This window comes from Triturus cristatus, chromosome 2_1, assembly GCF_964204655.1.
Source record: "Triturus cristatus chromosome 2_1, aTriCri1.1, whole genome shotgun sequence".
NCBI classification, from domain to species: domain Eukaryota; kingdom Metazoa; phylum Chordata; class Amphibia; order Caudata; family Salamandridae; genus Triturus; species Triturus cristatus.
In genome coordinates this window covers 701,561,509-701,573,546 of record NC_140581.1, presented here as the reverse complement: position 1 = coordinate 701,573,546, position 12,038 = coordinate 701,561,509, and the positions used below count along the sequence as shown (strand labels likewise).

Here is a 12,038-nt window from a genome sequence, read left to right as displayed (position 1 = left end):
TTTTTGTCATTCACTATAATTGTCATCCCCAGCTTCTCCCATCTGAGCATACAAAACAGTTCAGGTCGCACTCTGTCTGGCTGCATGTATATGCAAGACATGCAAATGTAGTTGAAGTGTCAGCAACTCAGCCTTCAGCTTGGCACATGGGATGAGGCAACTGTTCCAAGCCTAATGTCACCCAACTTCATCTATTGGCTGTCAGTTATTGCCCCAGACCTATAGAAAGCCAGAATGTAAGACTTGGGAGTGGGGTTCAGCCAAGGAGCGCTTGTAAATGTTCACATATTGAGCAGTACAGCTGAGAGTGCCTTCTCAGTGCCAGAAAAACCACCAACCTGAGGAACAGCGCTCATGGTGGAGCACGAACGCAAGACTTTAGAACAGAGTAAGATCCAGCCATCAATATAGCCTCATCACCAGCCAGGTTGTGCTCCTTTAAAGAAGATGCAGACAAAATGTGTGTCCCTCCTGGTGTTGGAAGAGCACTAGAAGCAGTCTGGTAGCTTTGACTCCTCCAGGCTCTGCTCAGTTGAGCCATTTACTGACCAACTCACCAGCAAGGCTTATGGGTCCCACACATGTCTGGACTTTATATGGCTAGGTATTGCTTACTGTGCATCTCAGGTCCTTGCCTCATGTCTGTTGTCTGCTCACTCTCATTTATCTACATGGATACGCCACCCATTACAGTGATTTTGGTTATATGCATGGATACGTAGCCTCATTTACTAGATAAAGAACCTTTTATGAGTAGGTCTCCCTTATATTGATGGTTAGTGCCTCACATTACTTATTGTGTTTTAGTCGTACATCATTGGTCACTCTGCTGAACCAATAAATAGTCTTCCTGGTGCAATGATTGATAGCCTCCTTAGAGAGATGATAAACGGCCACCCTACTGAGATGACGAGGGGTCACACCCATAAGTTGATCGATGATCGCCTTTGAGAACCGAGAACTAGTTACCCTGCTGAGATGATGGAAGGGTCACCCTTATGCGATGATTGATTGTTACACTGACAAGATGATTGATGGTTTTCCTGAATAGTTGATGGACGGGATACGCTGCTGAGATTAATGATGACCAACCCACACACGCCACTTACTCATAACTACTCATCTAAAACTTCATCCACATTGTTATATTTTTGATACAGTACACGATGATGTTGCAAAAATATTGGCATTAAGACAGATGACAACAACTCTTAGGAAGGAACCTATGTTCTGCTGGAAACTAAAAACATGTGACATGCACATTTTTCTGCACTCTACTCTTAATTTACTCCCGAGTCCTAGATTTATTAACCTAAGTTTTTGAGACGATCTCTTTGTTTGGTTTGTTGTTTATTCATTTTCAATAAACCGTTATGTTTTGTAGATGTTACATGGTATTCTCCTCACCTTTTTAAAATAACACCACAGTTTTTTGACTACTTTCTTGTACAGCGTTTCCACCAAAGTGCGTCGGAGAACAGTTGGTACATAAGGATGGTAAAATATTACAAATTCATTGGTGATTGAAGTTGATGGAGAAGCCACAGTTTCATGGTAGTGCAAGTTTGACACAGAAGGTAACAGAAAGGAGGTGTTTTTATGTTTTTTGACTAGGGCGAAAACAAGGGACTGAAAGTAGAAAAGACTGGAGAAGAATGTCACGAGTGGTCTCGAACCTAACCAGACATCATCAAAGACCAATTTTATGATTTTTACAGCTGGGGATTGCTGCCAATGCACAGTTCTCCTCACTGTTGACAATGCATGACAATCTGACGGTGATAGTTGGTCATGCTGGGTATTCATTTGCTGGTTCCTGTTTGGAATGCAGGGGAGGCAGTTTTGCTTTTGATTGCTAGTTATGCAATATACTCCTTTTTTGTGGTGATGCAGTTTAATCTTTCATGCTGGTGATTTTTGGTGATGCTGAATAATCTTTTGCTGGTTACTGTTGGGAATCCAGAACACACCTTTTTTTATTCTGATTGCTGGTAATGCAGTATACTCCTTTTTGGGTGGTGATCCGGTATAAACGTTCATGCTGGTGATTTTTGGTGATGCTGAATAATCTTTTTCTGGATATTGTTGGGAATCCAGATCACTCCTTTTGCTTCTGATTGGTGGTAGCATGTGTTGGTGGCGGCTGTTGGCGATGGCAGCTTTCATTAAGGCACGTAGGTGTTTTTCTTGCGCAGTGAACAGCACATGCAGGTTTCTCGCACTGCATGTTTCCTGTGCTTTCTTCCGTTTGCTGAATGTTGCCCAGCGCCAGGGTGTGGCCTCGATCGCGCCCTTGCTCGCATGGCCGTGCAGGGACGGCCGAAGCTCTGGCCCCTCGGATGGAGGGCTGCAGGTGGGGTCCGCTCTCCCCGAGTGAACTCTCGGATACAATCGGTGCAGCAGCGCGCGCCTTGCCGCCCGTAAATCCGAAAAGGCTGTAAAACCTCCCCTCTACTAAATACCGTTTTTGGCAGGCAGCATCAAAGCGAACCGGGTGAAGAGAAAACCTTTCTTTCAGCCCAAATTCCCTCTGCATTGCAGATTAACGCGACGGCAGGCCCTGTTCCTACAGATATGGACGCAGAGCCGGCTGTTTGTGCTCAGGGGACGAATCTCTTTTATGGCCGGGCTTTTGGGATAGCTGGGTGAACGATTGCTTAACTAGCGCAGTCTTGTGTTAACGTCTCTAAATGACATTATTTTACTTCAGGATATATTCCAGTGAGTTTATAGCGTCGTGAGGTATATTTGTTTACCCACAATGCACAGCAGCATGTTTTGCCTGCTCTTCGATGGTAGTGGTGACTCAGTGCGAAATATTGTGTGATTGCCCACAGCTCAGCACACCTACCCCTTTATTTGTTGTGTGTTCACCCCTTGGAAGGTAGGCCTGGGTGGAAATCCCAGTTGCCTCCTTGAAAATGGCTTCTCTGGATCCTGTTGGGGCGTCCTTGTTATCGGTAGTAAGGATTTCTGCTTCTTAAAAAAAGTACAAAATAAAACCTTTAGTCATCATTTAAAAACAATAACCAGTCCAAGATAAAAATGGAATTACAGAATTTATTTCATAACAGTTAACTATATGTGCAAAAACCAATGTGCTCCTGACGGTATTTGGTGAACTGGAGTTTCCAAAACAGGGTGCTGGATATTGACTCGACATATGTACATGTGCCATCCTCACTTCTTGATGGCAGGGTGTGTATATGTTTGACCCTTCAGAGCTAAGCTTTTCACTACTGATTGAGACAGGACAGTCCTAAAGCTTGTTGTGTGATCTCGCTGGCAAAGTGCGTTCATGTGATTTTGTGTTGTTCACAAAGCCAGTCCCATTTATAGTGTAACCTTTCATTTTTGCAACTGCCGAGGGGCCAAGTATCGAATGAGCAACGATTCTGAAATACTGTCTTGAAATACAAATCCGTGCAGGTGCATATTGGTAGTCATTAGGAAGGTTTCACCACTGTGGAGGTCTTCTTTTTGTGTACATCACTAGTACACCTTTCAATATACAGCAAACAAACCGGTGTGTCCAGTATGGAACTCGCAGGGAATTGGCCAGGCATGCAGATTAGCAAGGGCTGGGCAGCTTATCTTGAGTACCCCATGAAGACGCTGTGTCTTCACTGAGGCTACGCTTAGGCATTGGTTGTGATGTAATACAAAATGATAGTGGGGTCTTTGAAAATGTCATGAGTTCCACTGAAATTCCCATGCTCAGTTGCCAGCGTTTAGCACAGTGCCAAGGCCAAGTTTTAGTAATACCAAGCAAGTGAACCAAGTGGCACCCGGCTCGCCACCAGAGAGTTCTCTTTTTGCAGGAGACCATGCAGACGAGATTGTGGGGTTTATGATAGTCTCCTGCTGCCAGGAGTTTATTCAGGTATGCGTTTTCTTCAGTGGTCAGATGGAGGCAGCTCTCGTACCAACGCGCCATGGTGGCAGGGCCGCAGATTTAAGCAGTGATCTTTAAACTGGGGAACTGGAGTGGGTGCTGATCTAAATTCTGGTTACAAGTACAGGGGGCACGTGACAACTGCCCTGTGCGGTGTGTGCTCCTTTCTTTTTGTCTGCTTTTCATTGGAGGGAAGGATTGCTCAGTGAGTTAAACTCTTGTGCTGACGTCGCTTGTTTGAAATCTGCCAAGTTTGCCTAACCAATCCATCTTTCAGTGGTCTGAAAATTGAGTGCCATTAAATTAGGTAATAGTAACAACTGATACTTACAGCCTTAGGCGGTTACATAAAGTGGTGTGTAACAAAACGAGGTATTATTTATGGACGGACTGAGTGAATGGATGAATGAACGTGGCATGACTGGCATCACAAAACCTTCATGTGAGGTCGTGGATCTTCGGATGTGTTTAAAGGCCGCGCTGAGCCTTGCAAATTCCTACCAGGAATGAGGAAGAAAATATGACACTGAAGAGGGGAAGTCCGAATGATTGATTGTCTCTGTGGTCATTTGAGGTGTGATGGATGTGCGCAAGGATCACCCTCTCACTGACCAGCTGTGCCCCGGGCACCTTTCTGTCTCCCGCAGGGTGAAGTGAAGAAGTGAAGTCTCCTCGCTGAACTACTATGAGGTCAGAAGCCCTGCTGCTGCTATACTTCACACTGCTGCACTCTGGCCGGGCTGCTTTCCCAGAAGATTCTGAGCCGATCAGTATTTCGCATGGCAACTGTGAGTATCAAAGGCCGCGCGCACCACGCGCCCTCGGCCCTCTCAAGAAGGCCTCGATTGATGGCGCAGCGATAGAGCCACAACGTGGCGGTTGTTCAGAAATGGACTGCTTTATGCAGCTTGAGGCTTCTCAGGTCAGCCGGTCTGTGCCCCAGAATGTAAAAAACAAAATGGCCCCGAGCAGTTTCACTCGCTGCTGAATTATTGGTTTAGCTGGTGGTTTTGTCACATAAGGGCCATTGGGCCTACACTGGTCAATGTTTTAAACTTGATAGATCCTGAAGTAAAAAAATTAAAAAATTGGGAAGCGGTCTCATTAATCCAGGCGATCTTTAAGGTGACAGAACTGTTGGGGTAATTTGAAAGAGTGGAGGCAGCTTGTTGCATGAGGTCAGGTCACCATAGGTATACAGTTACCACCCGTCATACGCAGTATGTGAGTACGTTTGGCAAAATGTCTGTTAACCAAGTTTTACAAATCTTGGAATGGATTAGCTGTTATGCGACAGCCCTTGGCTCTTGCCTTGTTTCTCACCTGCCCTGGAGTCGTCTAAAAAACCTACTGCGCTCCAGCCACTCACTTGCAGTTTACTTTAAAAAAAAGTTTTGTACAAATCCATGTCTGTATTCCAAGTTAGGAGCCTCTGAAGTGCTACCTACACGAGGAAGAGGGTCTGCAATAATTTAGAAATGCAGAGGAACGTTTTCTAAAGGTTCACAATGTATGCAAATGTATGCACCCTCTTTTGCATGCATGCTTTTTTGTAATTCTTTCCTCATTTGTGCTGCCTCTGAGTGTTGTTTTGGTGACAGGGGAGTTCTGCTTCACCAAAATATTGTCGCTTAGTGCCTCACGTACTTCTCCTCACTGCTCTCCTCCCTTTCAGGACGCGCTCAGGACAGTACTGTTCACATCCTGCTGGTTCAGGCCCAGTGGGCCTTTTTCAAGAGAAGGGACTCCGCCATATCACTAATGTAGTTTAAAATGTCCCCCAGAAAAAAACAGACAATAAATGCACGCCCTCTGTCCTTTTTTGTAACTTCGCCTTACACAGGTAAAGAGGTGTGTGCTCTTCAGCACAACTCTAATGTTTTGGTCCCTGGTCAATAGTGCGTAGTTATTCTATGTAAAAGTATGCGTTTGCATGATCACAGCTTCGGTGGGCATGCCCACTGCGAGATAAATGTCCAGTTTTATTAACTTGATAGCCAGTTGTAAACGCTTTCAATGCTGACATATTAAGGGTATTGAAGAACAGAATTAAAGTAGTCAGTCCAGGATCACACAGTTAGATGGAGAAGTCGAGAATAGAACCAGTTTCTCCTGCTTCCTTGGTTGATAGTTGAGCCACCAGATGACATCACTTCTCAGCACCGATCCCCATCACAGTTCACAACAGTTGGATCTAGCACAGAGCGACTGAGGAGTGTAGGGGGCATGAATGGGCCTTCGACAGAGCTACCCCAATTAGAGTTTGATAAACAGAGTCTCGCCGGTGAGCCCGAGTGCACAAGGTTTACAATGCAGCAGTACCTACTGCACTTGCAAAATAGAACAGAACAGGGCTAGGGGCTGCCCGTGGGTTACTACGCTGCTCTCCTTATGTGCTGCTCTGACCACAGACATTACTGTGCAACACACAAGCTAGCAAGAGTGTTCCCATTTGGCCATTGGGTCCCACCCTGTACACCCCTCCGCATTAGGCCAACACGTGCAGATCCTGTAACCCTGTATCCATTTCAAAGTATCTGCATCCGCTTAAAGAGACGGGTATCTACCACTTACGTTTCAGCAAAGGGGTCAGCTGTCTAGGCCGCAAAAACCTCATGCAAGTCCAGGCCTGGCCGCTCCCTCCCTCATATCCCGGGTATGAGAGAGCAGAGATGGGGTGCTAAAAACTAATAACAAAACCGAGCTCCACGGGATGAATACGGGTCAGAAATGTGAACTTTCTGCCGATAAATCTTGAATGACTGATGGGTGGCTTGTATGAAGGCTTTGTTCTGAAAGATAAGCTTTCTCAGACAGCCTCCAGCGCTGGGGAGTCTGCAGGAGATGAAAGGCTCACTGTGACAGAACAGAGCCCTCATGGAGGACCGAAGGCCCTCGGCTGCAGTGTGCCATTCCTGAGAGAGCCACGTTTCCACTTCCAGGACATTGGCATCTTATTCAGTGACTTGCTCTGCCACTTACCCCAACCATAGGGTGGAGGGGGCATGGGTGCCAGGAGGAGGTGCATTCTTTGAGATGTAGTGTATAATTGCTTCAGTTGAGCCAGCTTGACTAACGAAGGTTACCAGATGAATTATGTCAACAAGAAAGCATTCCTGATTTTTAAACAACAAACGTGTGCATTATGGGAGATGCGGTCTTTGGTTCTCCGCAGTGGTTCCAATTGAACAAGACCAGTGAAAACAATGCTTTGTACAAGAAAATGCCATGACTGAAACACTGTATGCTTTTTGACAAGGAGTCATCTGGTAACCTTGGGACTAACACTACTAATGATAATTATTTGCAGAAAGGAAGTCCTGTATTTGGCGTGCATCCTGGCAGTTCTGTCTGTAGGAGAAACACAATGTAGTACTGATGAGGTTCAAGCAGCCACTGGATCCCAGTTGGTGGATGGGGAATGTCTTCTGCTATCACATAGCTACCAACTAGCCCCAGACCATGTGGGCCCCCTTCAGCTGCCTTTGACTTTTTAGGCGACAACACTTTGCATGATGGGACTTGTAGTTTTCCATTCACCTTCGTAGCGTTGGAAAAATGATTTGCTGCATGCACTGGCTGCGTGAGTCCTGCGTGGCAGGGGGACGGGCAGCCGCCATGCTCTCTTATTGTTTACAAATCTTGTTTTACATTATCCCAAGACCGCCTGCTTATTATATTTTTGTTTCCTTTCTCCTTCCTCGTAGATACAAAACAGTATCCGGTGTTTGTGGGTCACAAGCCAGGACGCAACGCCACTCAAAGGCACAAACTGGACATTCAGCTCATCCTGATAATGAACAGAACACTGTACATTGCTGCCAGGTCTGTGCCCTTCCCCTCCCCGCCACCCGCGTTTGCTCAGCCTCATTGAGCTGTTGTTCAGAATCCCCTGCGATGGACTGCTGCACCCTAATGAGCATCCGCGTTACTGTCCTCTGCAAGAAGATTGCATTAAATATTCATGCCCTGTGTCTCTCATGCACTCATCTTCTGGAGCATAATTAATACTGGGCACTCGCCTTTTATCGGCATAAAGTGCAGGTTCAGAGTTGATTAGATCTGAACTGGCCGAAGCTGCTAGAAACCCTTATAGAGGTACCTTGTGACATTGATGCTGAAAGGAGGGACTGTCTGTGTCGGTGACTTGCTTGTGAAAGAGACCAACCAGGTCCAGATAAAGACTTAAAAAATCACAACAGGCCGCAAAGTTAACATAAGGGGACTATCTCTCTGGGGGCAACGTGGCAATGAGTCTAAAAGTACACTTGAAATCTGCTGCCTCGTTAATCATTTACCACAATTTAATGCTTCACGGCCAGAAATTCCCTCAAGGCCAAAGTGGCATGGTCACCATATGTCAGTGAGGCATGCCATTCTCAGTCCAGTGTTCTGGACAATGCAGGTCTGTTATTGACGTAGATAGCATTTGTGGCTTGTACTCACTGTCTATTGGGGCACTGTGGCTTTCACCCATGAACTTGGCTGGTCACCTCCTGACTCTTTAAATGACCAGCAGCCCCTGCTCCTTCACTTGGGGATGGTGCAGTGGTTCCCGCCATTTCTTGTTTCATTTCCCATAATCTATCTCTCTTGTAGTGCATGAGTCTATGGCCCTGATTGAGCAGGAGTGGAACTAGATGAATGCCCCCATGTTTTTATTGCACCGCATCAAACACTTTGGGCTTGGTGGCCCTATGGGGGACGCGAACAGCCACTGGCATTGTTTCCCTTCCCTCTCTTGGCACCGTCTTGCCATGGCAACTGAAGGCAGTGCCGCTGACTGGAGGTGGGAAAGCGGAAGTAGGCCTCTTGTGAGAGACATGTGTGCTCGCTGGGAGCGGGCAGGGCACCAGAGCAGATGGGCACAGAGGGAGGGAGCTACAAGCAAACAGTCATTTATTGTCTGTGCAGCAGAAGACACTTTTTAGACCTTGTTTAGACTTCACACACAACTTTCTCTCTCAGACTGCACACAGTGCCATCAGTCAGATTGTGTTAATATGATCCTCACAGTCGAGTGCATTCTTCGCTTTACACATACCAAATGCAGAAGCAATTGCTTAATTAAATTTATTGAAAACTTTATTTTACCCACTGAACATAAATAACTGTTTAACTGAAACATTGTGAGATGACAGAAGTAATTAGACACATTAATGGCAAATGCAAAGCATATGCCCCGTCAGCTGTGCACACTGCTTGTTGAAGATAAACCAGCCGAGAAGTGTTGATATAGCAGTGTGCGTTTGGCACGATTGCCAACAAAAGCTTAGAATGGCTCATCTGATCACCAGCAACAGCAACATAATGAGAAACAGTGAGCCCGGGTGCAGCAGGCTTGGGGTGACTGCAAGAGCCTGTGTCCCACTTGCTAGGAAGGCAGGAGTGAGCGAGGAGGCATCAGCGTGCACATCTGAAGTAATAGAGATAGTGATCTGATGTGACCTGATGCTGAACTGCAGCAAAACTAAGGGTTCTGAGGGTCTCCCTGCACTTTGAAGCAAGAGAAGAAGAAAGGACGCGCCACAGGGAATCGTCCTCCTACTGCAAGTCACTCTGTAAAAAAGTGAGCGAGCTCTACCTGCTGCGGAGGTGGTCTGTAAGACACAAAGCATTGTGTGCAATGCAGCGGGCCCGCTCCACAAACCCTTTTCTGTGAGTGGTTGTATTTTACTCCTGAATTTACTGACACCTGATTTACAAACTTTTTTTTTGTGAAGAGGTGCCTAATACTCCATGTTCAAGTGTGATTCGCTCCAGTTTCCAGGAGTAAGACGTACTGTCTCACTGGTTCAATTTAAGAAGCTCTTTCCCCATAATTCAAATTTAACACAGAGGCTTTGTGTATTTTTCTGTGAGTTCATCAGAAGAAAATGGCTTTGAGGTTACTTGCTTGCACTGTAGAGACTGTACCTGCTTAAAGGTCTCAGTCTGTCAGAGATCCAGCCTCCTCAAGGGCACATCATAGGCTTGAAGGAACACAGGGGCTGAAGCAGCCATGTCTGTCTAGAGAGGACAGCTGTGCAATCAAATGACGAGTAAACTCCCTTAAAATACTGATCTCCTATGTGACCCCCTGCAAATTAATGTTGTTTTTATTCACTCAGGAGACCTGCACACCCTAATCCTGATACTCAGTTTGTTTGTGTGCGCTTTCTGCTGATCAGCATCCCTCCAGCTCCTAAGAGTAGCGCTCGCCCTTATTTTAAACATTCCTGATTCTGGTAGATAGGAGACCCGAAGCACTGGGAAAAAAAATGACGATGCAGCATATTACATTTTTCAATTCAACCAATGGGATACACATGTTTATTTAAGGTTTAATATGAGTTATTGACATTAAAATACATTCACAAAGTGGAATAAGTTTCCAATCCCAGAATGCTCTAAACACACTTGAAAGTGGAATCACAAGCCATTTGTCTCTGAGCCTTGCAGTTTCTGTCATCGGCACTTCTCCTTTTTTCCACAAGAGTAGTTCCAACATGAATGGCAAAATATCCTAGTTTGCAAATGTTTTCCACATAGATACGGCTCTGCCAGAATTGCCACATAATAAATCATCTGCTGCATTATCTGACGATTTTAACAAAAAAATTGTTTGTAGCTCAAACATATCAAAAGTTTTTTTTTAAATGTGACTTGTATTGCTGCAAAGTGGAGGGCCTTTTGCAAAGGATAACTGGCCACCTTTCTCACTGCTGAATTTGTATGTTACACTGGTACTAATGAGGCAAAATCTTTGCAGAGACTGTTAGTATGTATAAAAATATCAAAATAATAAAGTATCAGGAAACGTACTGCATTGCGCTGCAGCCAGTTTTTTTGCTGCATAATTTAGTGAACACTACCACAAAATGTTGTCCTCCATTGCTGCATAAGTACAGTAGCCCGGAAGCAGGCAGCAGGTGTTAAAAGTGCTTGCGCATGAAGCAGAGAGATTGTTTGTGAACTTAGTTTGGTTTGTGCGCAAATCCTGCATTGCCGATCCGTGGTAAGTTGCACTACTACTGCTGAAACAAGGCCAATGGAGGTACCAATGGATTAGGGGGACTGGCCTCAAGGGTCCTGTGAATTCAGTGACATAATTGATCTAGGGTGTGCTGCTTTGCAGGCCTCTCCGCAAGACTGGAGGTAAACTTCAGTATGGATTGTGGTGGACGGGTCTTCAAGGTTAACTCACTTTTGCCCCTGCTAGGGTCCACCTGCTGGTGCTAAGACACCAGGGCTTCTAAAGTCTAGCATGGTAATGTGCTCCATCAGAAGAGTGGTCTGGTGGACTGGTCATGAAGGCTGAAACTGGTTCCCCTGTTCCAAATTCGGCAGCTCTGACCATAATGCCACATCCTCTCCCCCACTGAACTCCTTTCTGCCCCTCTGAAAGAAACTCGCACTGCCTTCAGCTACAACCCATTTGTGCCCTGCTATAAACACCTGGATGTGACTCAATTCAAATAATGCACTGGACAAGGGTAATATGCTGCATGAAAAAGAAAGTAACAACATCCTGGAAAAAGCAAACACTCGTAGGGAATGCAAGGTTAAGTAAAGCATGTGAAATGTAACCAGGAACCAGGAGGTCACCTTAAGGCTTTTAGGCTCATTATTCAGAAATCAATGAGTATTTTTGCCTGAAAAGTTAAAGACATGACTACAGGGCCCAGAAGGAACTCGTTTCAATGTCCATTTCTTATATCCTTGCAAAACTCAGAGCCTCTCCAGCCACTGCTCCGTGGCCAGTTTAGGCTGAAAGAGAACGAGGCAGGGCTGTAGCCATTGTGAACATGCTGAACGTGTCCCAATGCGCCCATTGTTCACACTGAAGTCCGATCTGGAGAAAACCTTGTATCTGGCTCGAGTAACCGCAGCACAAGGGTTGATGTTTTCTTTGCTCCAAGACTTCCTGTGCTTCGGAAAGAGCCAGTGTTATTTTAAGAAAGCATTTTTCCTCTGCGTGTATTTTTGTATTAATAGTTTCCTTAAGTGAAGACCAGACGCCACTGTGTGCGCCAATCCATTGCCTTGCTTTTATTTGTGCCTCTTCCTCCAATACAAGGACCGCTCTTCCACACTTCTTCGTAAGGGAGGCACATCTATAAATAGCTACACACTCAGAGGTGCCCTTCTGTTGATCCTCTCT

General features: G+C 45.6%; 1 protein-coding gene across 5 annotated transcripts in view; it reads left to right on the top strand.

Moving 5' to 3' along the window:
* Positions 1-12,038, top strand: part of SEMA6A (semaphorin 6A) — a 184,981-nt gene that overhangs the window by 105,842 nt on the left and 67,101 nt on the right. For all 5 annotated transcript variants that reach the window (XM_085632648.1, XM_085632649.1, XM_085632646.1 and 2 more), the window contains exons 2-3: positions 4,543-4,683; positions 7,603-7,720. In XM_085632648.1, the coding sequence (XP_085488774.1) occupies positions 4,581-4,683; positions 7,603-7,720 (221 nt within the window). In that variant the 5' untranslated portion in view covers positions 4,543-4,580. The remainder of the gene's footprint in view (positions 1-4,542; positions 4,684-7,602; positions 7,721-12,038) is intronic.